Here is an 18,559-nt window from a genome sequence, read left to right on the forward strand (position 1 = left end):
TCTATTTTCGATGAGTAAGACTGACAATCGATTGTCATTTTTGAAATGTCAGCCTGGTAAAGGGTTAAGGAGTACAGCCTACTCTTTTATTTTTTGCTCGTGTTACAAGCACCCAATATAAAACAGGTTCTTTTCCTAGATTTATCGTGTTCCTTTCCACGGGTAATATTTAGTTTCCTTGCACTGATTTATCAGTTTATTTCGCATGTAAATACAACAGCATTATTTATGTTGCCAATGTTGTCATTGGAAACACTAGTTAAAAATTAAGCATTGTAATCTGCACGGCCGTTCGCTGTCTCCAAATTCATTATAGTTATGATCGTCATGTTTTGTGTTTAACGTTGTGTTGTCGTCGTATTGATCAAAACCGTCATATGAGTCATAATTTTCAATTCGTTACGCCATGATAGTCGTAGTTGTCATTATCGTCATTTTATTTGGGATCGTCATAAACAGCGATAAAAGGATTACATAGTGAACAATCCTTTGCCATCGTATTTTCTCGGAAACGTTCGTATTTGTCATGCTACTTCAGTCAACGTCAGTACTTTTTGTACTAAGACTGTCTGAAATAGCATAACACGTTCGTACGTTTCCGTGAAAATAGGATGGTAAAAGATTATTCACTACATCTGCATTTATACCATTAGGGCAACGTTAACTCTATTCGAACTTACCATAAGCTCTCTAGGGTTGAACATGTCGGCTGCATGTTTGTTAAGGGCCGCGAGCGCGGCGTTCGGCGGGTACCCGAGCACCACCGGCTTGCTCGCTTCCGACTCGGCCGCGGCGTGGCGACGAGAGTTGAACAACGCTTTCAGTGCCTGACAATGTAATCGCAAGTTAAAATACTGTATGTAGTTTGTAAATTAAATATACTTCGTATATAAGCATTAGAAAAAGGGTAAACTATCTTGAAGTGTCTTTTTATTGAAAAACACTTTTGAAAAATATGTCCCAACACAGCATAACAATTAAGTACAGTATGTATCTGAACGAAAAGCAATTAATTACTCAAACCCGTTAATGTTTAGGTCATACTAAGTAACTTTTACTATGGGACTAGCCCCGAAATCGCAAAAAAAATTGACTCTCCCATAGGAAATTTCAACATCAGACCAGCAAAATGTATGAAACATCCAATTTTTTTCCGCGTTTTCGGGGTTGGTCCCATAGTAAAAGTTGCTCAGTATGACCTAAACATTAACGGGTTTGAGTAATTGATTTTCGTTCAGATACATATTGTATGTATAGCAAGGACATATACATATTTACATTATTTTGGTTTCATAAGTAATAATTTTAATTTTTTTTAAACTCCTTTCAACAAAAAGATTGTATAACTTTTTTCTAATGATAAAAAAAGACGAGGTGTATTACGACGTGTATTAGACGTTGAATTGAAGTGATAACTTGATAATATTAGGTCAAGATCTGGGTGCTTAGCCAACATGCTAATGGTTAACGCTCCGTAGCGTAGCGTAGTCATCTCTCTCTATCACTCTTCCATATTATTGCGAAAGCGACAGTTAAGTTTCGTTCACTACGGAGCGTAAACGCTGCGTGCGCGAACATTTCCGACGCGTTCGAGAACGTTCTACATACCTGCGGCGAGCCGTGCTTGTCGGTGAGATGGATGAGCAGCGCGAACGTCCGCCGCGGCACGCGGTCGCAGTCGAGCCAGAGGCAAGGGGTCTCGCCGCTCGCGCCGCCCGCGGCGTGCGCGTGCGTGTGCGCCGCGTGCGCGAACACCTCCGACGCGTTCGAGAATGTTCTACATACCTGCGGCGAGCAGTGCTTGTCGGTGAGATGGTTGAGCAGCGCGAACGTCCGCCGCGGCACACGGTCGCAGTCGAGCCACAGGCAAGGGGTCTCGCCGCTCGCGCCGTCCGCGGCGTGCGCGTGCGTGTGCGAACACCTCCGACGCGTTCGAGAACGTTCTACATACCTGCGGCGAGTAGTGCTTGTCGGTGAGATGGTTGAGCAGCGCGAACGTCCGCCGCGGCACGCGGTCGCAGTCGAGCCACAGGCAAGGGGTCTCGCCGCTCGCGCCGCCCGCGGCGTGCGCGAACACCTCCGACGCGTTCGAGAACGTTCTACATACCTGCGGCGAGCAGTGCTTGTCGGTGAGATGGTTGAGCAGCGCGAACGTCCGCCGCGGCACGCGGTCGCAGTCGAGCCACAGGCAAGGGGTCTCGCCGCTCGCGCCGCCCGCGGCGTGCGCGTGCGTGTGCGCCGCGTGCGCGAACACCTCCGAAGCGTTCGAGAACGTTCTGAGAAGAAAAAAAGATACTTTTGAAACAGCGCCTTTATTTATTTTAACTATAAATACTATAACGTAGACCACAACGGCGTATTCTCAGAGTTTAAATTGCATTTGTTTGGCTTATAAGGGTTTCACTGTTAACATAAATAGTAGGTACTTAATTGACATATGAAAAGCAAAATACGAAACTCCCTCCCTGTCTATCTACAGGTTTTTTTTTTATTCAAATTTCAAACGGCACACCAAACACTACTTTGCAGCGCGTTTAAAGTTTCATCAACTTACGTATTTTTCTAGGCAGTGCCGCAATTAATACTATATCATTGAGAAATTCGTCTTTTTCTAAAATGCAAATGTAGTCTTAGCGCCAATACGTACTGTCGACTCAACTTTCACCAGTTTAGTGGCGTTTCAGCCAAGTATAATTGAAATGTTTAAAGGTTTACTAATTGCAGGAAGAGCTATTAAGTAACCTTCGGACACCTCCAAAATCTAACTACGATAGGGCTCATGTAAAAACGAATGTAAATACTTAACGTAATACTTACTTGCCACATCCTCGCCAGTGGCAGATCCATGGCGTGTCATCTGACGCGTTCTGTATCGGTGTGGGTGGAGGAGTGGCGGCAGGCTTTGGCGTGACCGGGGCGGCAGGCTTCTGACGACAATTATAGTTATAAGAGACCAAAGGTTCCTTACCAAGCTACCAAGTGATACTTACATATTGCAGTCAAGGTATAGAAAAGTGATCACAGAGGGACAAATAAAGTTTTTAAGACTCGGATTCCGGTCATGTTTATAAAGTTAAGCTAATACTTTAAACTAAATGTCCTATTTTTAGGTACATCAGCAAGGCTAATATGGTCGCCTTTTTATCATCTGTCACCATGCCAGTCACGTTCTAATAAGCATGAAAGTGCGAAAATGACGCATGACATGACAAGTGATAAAAATGCGACCATGATATCCGTGCGTCGTAGTTTCAATGTAAACGTAGTTATGTATCGAAATCGACGATAAAATAACTGCACTGACGGCATACACTCCTCTGGCCCGTACAGGCGATAGATGATAATACTAACCTTAAACGTGTGGTAACTTACAGAAAGGGGGGGAGAAGTAAATCGTAATTGGAAAGTATATAATAATCTCAACCCAACGTCCAAAAGATGAAACTAGTAACCTCAATAGTAATTTCAATCAATCTAACCAAGCGTCCCGTATTTTCCATCGAGGCATTTTCTATTGTAGTAACAAACCGAACAGTGTTTGGGGCCTCACACCGTAGAAAGGCTCGCTAAGGGTGATATTCTACCTATCCAATGTCTTTGTCCAATGTGCACATTTTGCTTAATGAGAGAGTGAGACGTAATGACATTGGACAAAGAAATTGTACAGGTGGAAGACCACCCTAAAACAATGAATCAGTTTATATATTTTACTTGAAACAATTTAATCTTATTCTATGACGGTTTACCTCTGGCGTCACAGGTTGGTTGACAACCACTTCGCGATCTCCTATTTTGGTGTTTCCGACCATAACTGGTTGCCGGGTTATCACTTGTCGTACTTGCGGTTGTGCAGCTTGCTTCTGTGGGCAATTAACGCTTTTAGCCAATTACTTTTCCGTATTTTACATACATAACAATAAGACGGAGCTGAATATATGTTATACTCGTTTCTTTTCAAGACTATTTAGTGTAGAAGTTAATTCAGATCTTAGTTTATGATGTTCAAATGTTCATAGAATTACTCGAAAAAACAACGAGATTTCAAGTAGTATCTATAGAAAATATGAGAAATCCGAAGTTTATATCTTTATTGAACAAAACCTAATCTTAATTAATAAAAGGCAGACTTAAGGCAAAAAAGAGTGCTTAACAAGTCCACCTAACTACATATAGCATGGGAATTGGCTATCAAAAATATATTTTGATTTAACTATTTAGTAATTCGGTGTAAAAATATAAAAATATCTTACCGTAGTCTTAATTACACTAGATTTATCTTCCTGCGCCGGCTGGTTGACGCTAACATTGGTAACCACCTGCGACCTCTGCGGTTGCTGCACCACCCTATGCACACCTTGCTTAATCGGCGCGTTCATAATAATCTGCTGGTTGCCAGACACTATAATTTGCTGGTTGCCCGGAATAATCTGAGGGCTACCCGTCACTATCTGGTTGCTCGTCGACGTGCTTATTAACGCCGGTGGTTGTTTCTGGGTAACCATTAGTGGTTGGTTGACGATTTGCGCCTTATGTGGTTGGGGCTGAGATGTTATTAGTGGTTGCTGGCTCGCTGTCAGTTGCGGGGCGCTCTGCTAAAAATAAATAATGGTTTTATAAACGAATAAATGATATTTTTCATTACTACAAAGCCATTACCAACTAATGAAGATGTCACCATGAACGCGTTAAACCAAAACCAGGAAGTACCCAACAGATAACGAAATGTCCACAAGCTAATAATTAAGAACAATTCAGTCAACCGATATTTTTTCAATACATAAATTCTAAATCAAATTATAATTGATTCATGTAATACGTATGAATTTGGTTAAACACTACCCGTTTTCATGCAGCCTAGTTGTACACAGCCTGTATACAGAATAATGTTTAACTACGTATAAAATGTTTATCGAACGAATGCATGTTTTTGACAAATAATACTGAACAAATAAGACAGCACTATATAATTATGCAAATGCATGCTTTAATGTATCTAATATACTATTCTAATACTCTTTAGATTTCTCAATTATTTTCAGACTAATAGCATATTTAAATTACCTGCATAACCGTAATACTTAAAATTATAGTAGACTCATTTTTGTTGCCCTTCTTCCACATTTCTAAAGCTCATACCTTTTCAAAGCATTCACATACCTTAACAGACACTACTTTAAAACAAAACTGACCTAAAACCCATTTTAACCTGTCTCGTCTTGTTCGGTAAAAAAACTGCCTAACCTCACTTAATAAATGCACTTGTCATAAATATACTTAAAGGCACACTACGTAAAGAAATTTATTATCATTATAACATTATTATCAAAATGGAACCATTGAAGCTTTTAAACTATTCAATAAATGAAATGCATACGATATATTTTTATAAATGCAATTGAAAAGGTTTTTAAAGTATGTATACTGCGTGAGGCTAGAGAGTATGTTACAAAATAAGACACGTAATCGGCTAGAAGAGCTGATTTATATTTCGTTTTACGATTAGGAATAACTGCGCAAAACTAAGCCTGAGGATTTTTATCAGGCACTGTATGCTGTATAATAATGAAATAATTTAACCCTTTACTAGGCTGACCGTTCAAAAATGACAAACGAATCTTAGTGATCGCAAATAGAACACATGTTTGAAGTGCCGTATGTGGGAAATATATATCCCTTAGCCTGGTAAAGGGTTAACTGGCACAATAAAAATATTGTACATTAATGACTTCAAAACTTTTCGCATATTTTTTTATTTAGAACCTCGTGCTTGCTTCTGCGGAGTTATTTCTTATCCTAAGAAAACCGATTTATACAATGTCAAATGATTGTACATTTTCTGGTACAACTCTCTACATATTAAAGTCGATAAACAGTACAAGTCAAGCGTAAAGTAATATAAACCTGCGACATAGTCTTAACGACCGTGATAGGCTGTGCTGTGCTCACTAACGTCGGCTGACTCACTATCACCCTCTGTGCGGATTGTATCACGCCTGAGTTCTATAACAACACTTATATGTTAGCCGGTAAAGTTCACTTTTACCGGTGTGGGCCATATAGAAACAATATAAAATAGTTTTATTTATTACTCACCAGTTGGCGCCTATAGTAGGCGCAAACCAAATTGACGACCGGCGGCGTGAAACTACTATAGTTTGTCAAAGGACTGTCTGATTTCAATCATAGACAAATAGAATCATACTATCTTTGCCTTACTCTAGTACTAGCACCCAAAAGAAAAGCATGAGTAGTTTTCCTAGTTCTTACTGACTGACAAATTGGTTTGACTAACTAAACTATAATTCACACTTGCGTTGTCGTAGGCAGGGTGAGACATACGTGATAATACCCCGTTCGTCAGTTTAATTTGCGTCTACTATAGCGCGCACGGTCATATCATTGAGTTTATGAAAGACACCGGCGGCGAATTCATATCTATATGGCCCACTTTTTAACGAAAATAATTGGTGATGCTATGATCGATTATAAAGAACAATACAACTACCGAATATACAGTTAGTTACAAATGAAGTTTCGTGTTATAGCGAAATAAGTGCAAGGTACAGTCAAACGGTTTCATGGTCCATTATGAAGAAGTACATTATTTATTTAAAAGTTCAATTTTTAACCTTTTCACGTCAATTTATTAGTTTTTCACTGGAATAGAGATGACAATTATGTTATAAAGAGCAAATGCACAAAGCTCAACACAGATGGCGTTGTACTTAAACGGTTTCAATGACAGGTGAGATTTCGGTTATTTCAAATACCAGGCGGCGTAGCACGGTCGCGATTTTATCCCTTGTCACCATGCCTCTCACGTTCTAACAAGTATGTAAGTGCGAAAGGGACGCGCATAGTGATACTCGATAAAAATGGAACCGTGCTGCGCCCGCTGGTTTGAAATGTAAGAAAACAAGTGCCCCTCTAACTAATGAAGTTACAATCCCTGAAGTTGGACATAGAGGCACGCTTGAGGACTTAAGGTCACTAACTACTAAAACACTAAATGAAATCAGAAAAGTATTTAGTTGTAGTTGAGCGGGCATGAGATCTTCACTGAAATGTCAAATATCTGGAAGACCGAGCTTTGCTCGAAAAACATATAAAAACTCAAAAATGCGCGTTTTCCCAGAGAAAAGATATAGCTAGATCGATTTTTTGCCCCCGAAAACCCCCATATAGCAAATTTCATCCAAATCGTTAGAGAATTGCTCGTTTAAAGCTACAAGATATATTCATCGACATTCGGCGCCAGCTTTAATAAATTTGTCTCTACACATAGACAACAATAATTTTATTTATGTAGTTTCTATTATAGATTTGGCGTGAGAAACTGTTTGATTGTAGCCATATGAGGTGATATGAACCCAAGCAACGAAATAAGATTGTGAGAATGACTAATGAGTGTTTGGAAACAATTTAGAACCACAATGAATTCGTGCGAGTTATTGTATGGGCTCATCATGTAAACTTTGGGAGAATTATTAGAAAAAACAATATTTTTTAAATAAAAGTTACACCTGGGAACTACAGCTGTCAAAAGTAGGCAGTGTTTTTATAAAGTTTGGTTAATATTTAAGATGTAGCATTATTTTATGCATTGTTTTATATAGGTGGTGCGTGTTTTTATTTATTTAAAACTATACACCGAACAGGTAATATTTTTTTGTCAACTCAATCTCAAAAACTAAAACATGGAAATTCTGTGAGTTCAGTTATGTTCAGTAATCACAGAAAATATTCGTGGAAAAGATGCCCATACAATAAAACAGCACACAGCATTTATGCACTGCCACAGGCCACATAGTTTATCATGTAATTTTTACGTATTAACTGTCAATATTGTACTGTCAAGCGTCCATAGAACTCGATATCCATCGACTTGCCTTGAGGCACGCTACCGCCATCTATTGACAGTTAATGAAAACTATGAAAAACTACGTACCTTTGCACTAGGACATAAATATCATTATATAAATGAGAAACCAAACCAAATGTTAGTGATTTAGTGACAAAAGCTAGCTAGCACATAGGCTTGTAACCTGAATGATTTGCTGTTGGGTTATCGCCTCTGTGGCCTGGGCAATAAGGCTGTTTAACGTCTGCTCGTCCAGCCCGCCAGGGTTGTTCACCTTATTCGCAAACGTTCATATTTAGATCAGTACAATATAATAATATTAGATACTATAAGATATACTACTACAGGAAAAATGTGTAGTTATTTTGGGTTTAAGAGATGATTCTGATCAAAGTCTCCGAATAAACACTATTAGGTTTACAAAAATAACGGGTCTTATAAACAATAAATTAATCGATACACGTAGAATTTACTGAAAAAAAAACCTAAAAAAATATAATTTGAACATAAAGAAATAAATAATCAAAACTGTTAAATGAGTAGTATCTATAAGAAATATCTGTCCGAATATGGCCTAGCTAACATTGTTCACTAACGGTGTAAATAAACAAGCTTGCTAATTTATTCAATAAAATACGTATATAATATAAAATACATAAAACCCGTTATTTTTGCACGGCGGTGTATTGCAAAACCACCAAACAACTTACCACAATTTAATCAAATATAGGTATTCATAGTATAATCCAAAGTACAAGTAGAAAGGTGTAGGTACGTACCGTTAATGTAAGTGGACCTCCGCCTGTCGGTCCTTGTACTATAATAATTGTCTTTTGCATCATATTTCCGGGCATATTTTGAGTTATATAACTAAGACCTGAAATTATTATTTTATGTTATGAAAATATTCCATTAATACCATAACGTTTGTTTTTTTATGATAGTAAAAAAAAACTTTAGAAAAAAAAGTAAAAAAAAACATGGCTATAAATACCTATAATGAAAAAAAAAAAAAAGAACAATCCAAAAAAAATGCAAAAAGATAATTTGCGACCCTGCCAGGATTCGAACCTGGAATCTTCTGATCCGTAGTCAGACGCGTTATCCATTGCGCCACAGGGCCGGTTGTGCGAGTCGGCGAATTATGTAACACCATGCTAAGCAACGTAACCTATATTTTGTTTTGTTGCGTACAAGTTTTGAATTAATTTTAGGTGATATTTAAGCCGAGGAACGTTCGAATACCTAAGCAACGAATAATAAGTACATGTCTCAGTTGATGCCGGACGATTTGGACCTCTGTTTTTATGCAAGTAAACTTCAAGGTCATGATCACAAGGTCACAAGATATTGATCATTTTTAAAGCGTTCGAATATTGATGATATCGTTTTTTATTACGGTTATATTAGGTTCCTAAATTATGTTTTTTTTTATTTTTTAGTATATCTCTAATTATATTTAACATTTAATTCGTCAAAGAATACCTAAGTTTTTTTACTGGTTATTTTATTATCTCAGTTTTAGAGTTTATTTTATTAGACATTCTTTGAAGTTCTGTTTAAAGTATTTAAGTAATAACAGAACAGAATTTTAGGTCTACTTTTTTAATGATTTACTTTATTTTAATGATATATTTTCTCTTCGGGCCGAAACCAAAGTATGCAGGCCTATATTCTACTAGCTATCACTAAAATATTAAAATAATGTAACTAAAATTATAAATATATCATGTAGAGTCGAACCAAGCTATCTCTGCATGGCATTTGTAGCAATGTCATAAATTCATCATTAATGACAAATTTCTATGAAAATATGAGTTTATAATGACACTCCACTTTGCTCTAGATTCAAGTCGGTGCAAAGTTAAGGTCAAACGGACTCTAGACATTTTAAAAATACTTTTAACTAAAATACCTTGCGATGTTCCAGGAGTGGCGATGATTTGCATTGGCTGCTGAACGAACTGCGGAGGCGGCGAAGTTATTTTCTCTACAACATTAAAAAAGGTACTATTAGGTTTAACAATGTAAAACTTACATATTATTAGGTAATACATAGGGTGATTCGCCAGTATAAGGCGAGATTAGTATAAGGCGGCCAGTTATTGAAACCTTATACTAAAATGAATTCTGTTTATAGGTGAAAGGAATTCATTTTTAGTTTAGGGCGGCCAGTTACTAAGACCCGCCAGTTACCGGCGAATTACCCTTTTATTAGGCAGCCAAGCTCGCTCCATCAATAAGAAATTATGATAAAAGTGAAGTATCCGTTTTTTACACGACATTGTATTTAGAAAAACATGGAACAACATTCATCGATATTTTCTTTTAATTTGACAGTTATGAATTGACCCTTATATTTACGAAGCTAGAACCTACCGTTTAACTGATAGCCTTAGTGTCATATATACGAGGGCTGCTACTTATGTATCCGGAAACACAAAAAATAACAAATATCTATAGTTATAAATGGTTTTATTGCCTTTGTATTTGTCCACCAAGATGAATGATGCACTTTTGCATAAATGTTGAAACGACTTTTCATAGCACTTTTTCCATTCTGATCTTGGCATACAAGACGTGCATTTTGTACGCAAGAACGGCTCTTTCGCGAGTTTTTCTTTTTTTTTTAAACCAAATGTTCATGTAATATCTTACAAATGCTCGTCATACTATTGCCATGAGATGCCTCTATCTTGCGATATATACTATGACCATCTTGCATTATGGGTTCGTTCACAGCATCTATATTTTGTGATATAACAGCTGATTTTGAGCGTTTTTTTTTTAATTCAACCTACCGTAAATACCGTAATATACTACGACCACAATTTAACTCACTAAAATATTGACCTTCGATGGAACTTCCTCCCCAAAAGTCGAAAAAAGTCGATCCATACACTATTTTTGAGTTTATCCACTCCGAACATCGTACAAAAAAACATCTGCACGAAAATTTTCACAAGTAAATCCGTTGAAGTTGAAACAAAGATTTGTTTTTAAATAATGAAAATCCAATTGATAGACATGTGAAACAAACTGTATTTTGCTTCCAAAGAGTTCCATTTTTATATGTTATATATATATTTAATGTAGTTCCAGTAACTGGCCCATTCCAGATACATAAGTAGCAGCCCTCGTATAAGGATCAATTCATAACTGTCAAAATTTACTTCTAACTTAGGATGGCATTCCACCTATCCAATTTCTTTGTCCAATGTGTATTTTGTCTCACATTGTGCTTAATGAGAGAGTGAGACGCAATGACATTGGATCAAGATATTGGACAGACTGAATACCACCCTTACACCGACTATAGTAAAGCCGAATGGTAATGAAATGAAATACAATTATAGAAACAAAGGGAAACATCCAAAGCTAAGTCCCTCCTAAGGCCGTAGAATTTTCCATTATACAATTTTTTTAAACAAATTTTCTTCTTTAGAAACATGCATGTAAGGATATACCTTGCAGGATAAGCTGTCCGGATTGCGAGGTAAGGATGTTCTGAACATCCATCGGCTGCACTTGCAACATGGGCTGTTGGACCTGCAGGGTCGATTGCTGCATCTGAAACAATGGAGGGAGTTAGGGCCGATACAAACGGACTGCAACCCGAATGGGAACTGCACGCCAACTGCATCGTCGCCGTGCAGTTTCTAGTTTCTTGCAGTCGGGTTGCAGTCCGTCTGTACCGACCCTTAAGAGCTACAATCAGCAATTATCCAGTGCTAGGCCTGTAGAGCGGAAAAAGCGGGCCGTACGGGCAATAAGAATGGGGCCAGTACAGCGGTGCACAGTGATTCCGCTCCCAGACAAGGGCGGCCATAAATACCTATACCGCGAAATAGAGGTTTTTATCTATTATAAACGTTAAAATACCATGAAAGTAATATGAATTGGTATATTTATGTCATTTTTATGAATATATATAGAATTTATATTAAACGCATACGTCTGTTTTATGCCTGGAAATGTTGTTCGTGACAATGATTTTTTTGAACCATTTTACACTGCGATTTTCAATGGAAAAATTGTGGTATAATGTTTCTTGTTTATAATAAACATCAAATAAAAAATAAATAGAAACAGTATAATTTGTAATTTGGGATCAGAAAAACATTGCTTATATTCGCCATGTCCAGTACTGCCATCGAAACTCCATTTGCCTATTAAAGATATTTTATCTAGAGATTGGCATGGCACTCTAACTAAAACATCTCTTTGTGACTCAAGAATCCGACTGGCAGTGTGGTCTAACAAACTCTGAAATTCGACTTCGGCGGATGATTCGGTGACAGTTATAATAGGAGGATAACACTGTTTTTTACCTTTAACAATACTTTGGTAGGAAGGACTTTATACAATCTTTTAATATCTTAGTATCTATAAAATTCGTAATTAATAAATATTGGTGCCTAGTCAATTTAGCTTCTGCAATAAGCGACAAAACATCGCATTTGTCGATTTTTGTAGAGCTTGAATTGGCATCAGCGGAAGTATTGAGCAACGTATTAACAGCAGACGTATCTAAGTTGGATAGTTCAGCAAGTCTTATCCTTTTAGTAGTTAACGTACTACAGTCATTAAAGTCTTTTTTCGGACGGCCACGCGAACAAGAAGGGAACGAATCGACGTTATCTTTCTACTGCAAAATACGCGGCTCAATACTTCGATTTACGTCAATATACTCCGTTACAGCAAGCCAATCTGCATATTTTTCTAGTAATTTAAACTGACTACAATAAGTTTTTTTTCTAATAACATGAAAATAGTTTGCATAAATTGCAAATTCTGTCGCTTAAAATCTTCATGTCGATATTTTCAATGTTCTCAGAAAGAGGTGACATTTCAGTCAAAGTAACCAGAACATGTTGAGATTTTTCATTATCCGTGTCTTGTTTGGAGTGCCATATATCAAAAATAGCACGCCTTGAAATAGCACATCTCATAATAGTACCTAAAACAAATACATAAATATGTTAGAAAAAAATCTCATTGTTCTTGGCTAATTCCACTTATTCGTTGATACCGGTGTAACTAGAAGAGACGACAATAGACGACAATGAAACCTACAGCCCTTATTAAGGACAGTTTGAGCTTTAAAATGAAGTATGCCTCTAGCTCGGCACAGGTCGGCATCAAAGTATAACTCAAATTGATTTCGTAGTTAAGAATATTTTTTTACAAAACGATAGGCCTTTCGTAGAAAATATGTATAAAATTCAAACACACGGATTTCCATGTTTTCACCATGTGTTAATAAACAAATAGTAATAATAATACACGATAACAAAGTGATTCAAGTTACGGCGTCAAAAGTGCACTGCTAATGAGGGATTAGATGTTATCACTTTCGTTGCACAAATGCAAATGATAATTGCAATGTATTATTGTGACATTTATAATTTTTGACAGATTGTCTATTAGTGTATCATTTTACTTACCTTTTAGACCGGGATACGCTCACGACTTTTTTCGATTAATGGCCTACGGCGGAATCACAGTGCGGTGTCACGCACACGAATTCGAGCTAATCGTGTAGCTGTAGTCTAACGCCACAACGCGCGCGATTGGTCGCAATTAGTTGCGTTAGACTGCACGATTGGCTCGAATTCGTGAGTGACACCGCTGAACTAGCACCATTCATAGTGCCCGTAAGGCCCGTCGTTAGATACATATATGTCAATGGCGCTCTAAGATTCGTACACTCCATTCTCGCTATTTATCTGACAAATGTGCAAATGTGCAAGTACCTGTATAGTAGGCGCCTGCATCTGCAGCGTCGGTTGTTGCACCTGCAACGTTGGCTGCTGCACTTGCAGTGTCGGCTGTTGTACCTGAGGATACAATTGAAACTGTAAATACGAGGGTGTTTACATTTAGGTGCCGCCCAATGTACATTACGATGTACTGGATATACACAGTGTCACCCTTAAACAATCAAAGTAGTATTTCTTTTGTCTTGTAGAATTTTCGTAGAAAATTCGACCCAATTAAAAAAATATGACTAGATTCAACCGTTCTCTCTACGATGGTCCAATATCTGTACTCTGTATACTATGGAACCAACACCAAAATCGCGAAACACCTTTCACATTTGGAGTGACTCGATGTCGATATTTTTAGTGTTCCGTGCAAAACTTTGTTCACGGAACACTTATTTTTAAAAGAGTTGTTCATTTTTAGAGCACCGTACAAAACTTTGTTCACGGTGCTCTTATTTGCATTTAATTCGGGTTGTTCCTTCAATACCTTAACTTATTTCAGTATTAGCTAAGAGATGAAAAAGTTGATAAGTTATATTATAGTTAAAGAAAAAAAAATAGACAATTACAACAAATTTCATAAAATCTAACCTGTAAAATGGGTTCCTGTATGATAACAGAGCCAGTCTGCTCAGTGCCGCCGACCATGACTTGTGGTTGGATCACGTCAACTGATTCTTGCTTTACCGGTACCTAGGTATGATAAATAATAATACTCGTTTAGTATACCAGTCGATTCGATACGATTTTATACCGAGTGAATTTTATGTAATCGTGTAACATAGTTGCTATCGTGGACTTTTAAAATTCGACGAATCTCAGTTTTCTCCTACTAGTCCGTACTAGTCATGGTATAATAATATACTCCGCCTGGTACTCCATTCCGAGATTCGCGTATGACCTAACTGACACTCGCCTACGTCATCATGCTGTTTACAGGTTCTCAAACTTTGAAATGTGGGAGAATTTTAACCAACGGTGAAAATTATTTTAACGGCATTAATTTTAAGTTATTCATGTAGAAACATAGTAAAATAAAACAAATCTAATGTATTAAATTAAACTTTATTTATCTATACAAGACAAACGTTTAAAAAACTAATTCACAGTTACACATTAATTACCAAGCTTACGACGTGAAAAGTTTGGAAAACACTGCGACTGCTGACACTGAGCGAGAAGGAAATAACAATTAACACGCGTTCGACAAGGATGACGGTCAGGGCATGAAGTTATCTAGATCCGAATTGTCAAATGTGCACAGCGCTATCCTGTGTTGCCAGTAGTATAAACAGAATTACCCGAAAGTCTGAAATTTCTTTCGTGAATCGGAAGATATTGCTAACGAGTAATTAAAAATGACGTGTTATTGTAAAATTTAAGCTAAAATACATATAAATTAAAATTATAAAATTATAAAGAAATATTTTAACTTATTAACCATAGGTATAATGTACCCATGTAACATGTTATGTTGAAATAAAGTGGCAATGTTATTGTGACGTAGGCCCGTGTCACTCTGGGAATGGAAGACCATGTTTTATTAGACCATGGTACTAGTCACCATACTTCATATTTTGATGCCCAAAAGAATCATAAAAAAAGGTGTTTTGTACGTGTCTATCAAAACATTTTTATGCCTTTAAGCAGCTACGTTAAATCTGCAGTAGGTACAGTCAGCAGCAGAAGTTACTAAGCGGGCCACGTGTTCAAAATGATCTTGTCGCGACTTTATTGTTTAGAAAATCGTGTCAAGGTAATTTTGAACATCTCGCCCGCTTAGCAACTTCTCCTGCTGGCTGTACATATTTCTAAACTCCACGAAAATGAGAAAACATAAACACAAAATTTGTTGGAAAAAAACACCTTAGCGCGGAGAGCTCCTGCTAAAATGAGTCCTCGAGGTCGGTGCTATGTACAGACATGGAACAAATCATCGACTATTACGGTGGTATTCCACCTATCCAATTTCTTTGTCCAATGTGTATTTTGTCTCACATTTTGCTTAGTGAGAGAGTGAGACGCAATGACATTGGACAGATGGAATACCACCCTTATACGAGGAAAAGATTTAAAGACGACGGTCCACAATGTTAAATTATTTTTTCTACTCCCGTACTTTTATTTGTCATTTAAAGGGTCGTGCACACACCTTTAAAACCCTACCTTATAGTTGTCAAGACAAGTCTTTAGTCTATTCCCCAAAAAATAATTCGTGCATACACGCAGTATCTTTTTGGCGATTTTACGATACTTCGTGTAATGACCACTTAAAAATATTGAATGAAATACAGTGTTGCCAACCGTATTTTAAATGTCATCTCTGACAAATAAGTGAACCATTCATTCTTTTCCCGCCCGTACCCTCCATTTTTGCTACTTCTTGAATTAAAAATATTTGTTAAATTCACAATTTTATTTCAAAGTAAATGCTTGGTCGTAGAAAAAGCAACGTTGTTTAACTGAGTCAAAAAATACTCGTGGCGTCTTTATTAACAATTTTCGGCTTCGCCTCAAATTGTTACTGACGCTACTCGCCTTATTTGACCTCTCTTAAACAACGGTTGCATAAAATACTATATTAGTCCAAACCAAGCCCGCGAATACCTATAACCTATTTATTTATTAGTGTTAATTTTGTAGAAGTATGGTCGGGTTCACAGACATCTTTAATTCTTTACAAGCCAAATTTCAAAAAATATATTTGGACGACCAGTATTGTTTGTGTCTTAGGGTGGTATTCCCCACCTGTCCAATTTCTTTGTCCAATGTCATTGCATCTCACTCTCTCATCAAGGTAAATGTGAGACGCAATACACATTGGACAGATGGAATACCGCCCTTGTAAACATATTTTTGAGATGTGGGCTTGTAAAGATGTTTGTGAACACAACTGTACAAGCAAATGCACTTAGCGAGACGGCAAAGGCAGATGAGGCTAAAAAAGATTGGAATTAGTAATAATTAAAAGGTTTTGAGCTAGTATCCATATCACAGATTGTAAGGCGTCACGGCCGACCTCGTCGGAGATGGCGGGACGAGCTTGACGCCTTTGACAGACTGGTGGTGGTGGGAGACTTCAGGGGATAGGGATACGTAGAGAAATAAGAGGGAGGCCTTTGCCCAGCAGTGGGACAATATGGGCTCATAATAATAATAATCCAAACTTCAATCTATAGACCGGTGTATACTGTTCACTTTTTCTACAATAGTCCCAATGCCTGCTGAGACCGGTTCATGGGTGTCTATTGTTGCACCTGTGAACGGGTTCCAGCAGGCGTTCTACATGACATTAAAGCTCTCCAAGGGGCCTCAACGTGTTGGATCTATATCCCCTCGCAAGCCTATCAAAAGACCGGGATTTATAGGCCCGTGAAATCGAAAGAGATACAAATAATAATAATCCATATGATTACAAACATACCAAGTCGTCTTCATCTTCCAGAGCGGATGCAGCCAGCGCAGCATATAGGTTGGCGGCAGTCTTCGATACACTTTCTTGAGGTGGGGTCTGAAAACATTCAACTTTGCTAATCATTTTGGAAAGCTTAATTCGTTGCCAGAAAAAAACATTATATTTCAGCATTATGTTACTTAGATCAGCGGTCGGCAACCTTTTAGCAGCCAAGGGCCGATAGTTAACGAGATTGAAGCGGGCCGCACTTTGTTAATATTTGTGACTTTATGAGACATTGACGTTTGTCAATATTACATGCAAAATAGCCAGGGGGCTCGCGGGCCGCGAGTGAGAGGTTGGCGGTGCGGCCCGCGGGCCGCCTGTTGCCGACCGCTAACTTAGATTAATATTATCTTTAAAAAAATTAAACTAACCTCAGGTTTAGTCTCAACCTTCGCCCTCTTATTAGGCGGCTCATTATATTCACCTTCCTCCTTTACCTGACCTTGAATCACGCTCTGAATAATCTGATTCGCCTGTATAACCTGTCCCTGGTCATTTTTGAACTGTATCAGCGGATTTTGCAATTGGTCGGTTTTTAACTGTATTATTTGTCCCTGTTCGTTCTTGATTTGAATTAGTTGCCCTTGCTCGTTCTTTATTTGAAAGTATTGGCTGCCTTGCGCGACTATATTCTCGTTGTATTGTATGACCGGATTGCCATCAGATTTAACTTGGACTATCTGTCCGGTTTCTGTGATCTGGATGGTGGGTGCGTTCATGTGGGGGCCCATCTGGACGACCTGGACGGGCGGGTTGGACTTTTTCTCGAGAAGGTCCGCTAGCATTTTGTTTTGCGCCGACTTCTGAAATAGGGTCATATTTATTTTATGTGTTACACTGGTATTACACGTATTACGCATCTTCTACAGCGAACTGCAAACTGGTAAGCGAAAGCAAGGCGGCCAGTTTCTGCGGTTCAAAGATGTGTTGAAGCGGCATATGAAGAGATCTCATATAGAGCCATCAACATGGGAGACACTAGCTGGTGACCGTCCACAGTGGAGACATATTGTACAGACGCAGGTGCGTGAATTTGAAGCCAGGCGACGCACAGAGCTCGACGTTAAGCGTGACGAGATAAAGGCCAGACCACCTGTGGCCATCACGTATAATTACGTCGGAGGGGTGCTGACATGCAGCGAATGTGGCCGCACATTTGCTGCAAAGATTGGCTACGTCAGTCACCTGAGAGCGCACCAGCGACGCTCTCAGCTGTAGCAAAGCAGTCGCTGTAGCCGAAAACGGCTAGAAGATGATGATGATGATGACCAGGGGCAATGCCGCCATGTTAAAAAGTCATAATTTACGAAACATTTTATCTGAATCAAACCAGTTAAACTTGGACCAGTTTTTACTGGGATACTTACTAAAGTCAGTTGCGTCTGGTCGTCGATCTGTATTTGTATTGGTTCATCTTTTACAGCTGAAATATTGAAATAAGAAAGTTATAAAAACTGTCATGTATATGTA

The 18,559-nt window shown here is 38.1% G+C and overlaps 1 protein-coding gene, 1 long non-coding RNA gene and 1 other non-coding gene across 3 annotated transcripts in view; 1 reads left to right on the forward strand and 2 right to left on the reverse strand.

The window, feature by feature from the left end:
* Window positions 1-18,559, forward strand: part of LOC134794976 (uncharacterized) — a 746,430-nt gene that overhangs the window by 118,098 nt on the left and 609,773 nt on the right. The window lies entirely within an intron of this gene.
* Window positions 1-18,559, reverse strand: part of LOC134794955 (AT-rich interactive domain-containing protein 2) — a 49,138-nt gene that overhangs the window by 8,331 nt on the left and 22,248 nt on the right. Inside the window, exons 19-33 of the mRNA XM_063766827.1 lie at window positions 18,457-18,512; window positions 17,461-17,892; window positions 17,054-17,140; window positions 14,221-14,322; window positions 13,618-13,701; window positions 11,329-11,431; window positions 9,777-9,851; window positions 8,641-8,738; window positions 8,046-8,135; window positions 5,902-6,000; window positions 4,251-4,592; window positions 3,747-3,860; window positions 2,818-2,927; window positions 2,108-2,276; window positions 681-827 (exon numbers count right to left, since the gene is read on the reverse strand). Coding sequence (XP_063622897.1) covers window positions 681-827; window positions 2,108-2,276; window positions 2,818-2,927; window positions 3,747-3,860; window positions 4,251-4,592; window positions 5,902-6,000; window positions 8,046-8,135; window positions 8,641-8,738; window positions 9,777-9,851; window positions 11,329-11,431; window positions 13,618-13,701; window positions 14,221-14,322; window positions 17,054-17,140; window positions 17,461-17,892; window positions 18,457-18,512 — 2,108 coding nt within the window. The remainder of the gene's footprint in view (window positions 1-680; window positions 828-2,107; window positions 2,277-2,817; window positions 2,928-3,746; window positions 3,861-4,250; window positions 4,593-5,901; window positions 6,001-8,045; window positions 8,136-8,640; window positions 8,739-9,776; window positions 9,852-11,328; window positions 11,432-13,617; window positions 13,702-14,220; window positions 14,323-17,053; window positions 17,141-17,460; window positions 17,893-18,456; window positions 18,513-18,559) is intronic.
* Trnar-acg (transfer RNA arginine (anticodon ACG)) lies at window positions 8,912-8,984 on the reverse strand. Its single transcript has one exon. It is a non-coding gene; the product is annotated as a tRNA-Arg (tRNA).

This window comes from Cydia splendana, chromosome 11 (assembly GCF_910591565.1).
Source record: "Cydia splendana chromosome 11, ilCydSple1.2, whole genome shotgun sequence".
Taxonomy (NCBI): domain Eukaryota; kingdom Metazoa; phylum Arthropoda; class Insecta; order Lepidoptera; family Tortricidae; genus Cydia; species Cydia splendana.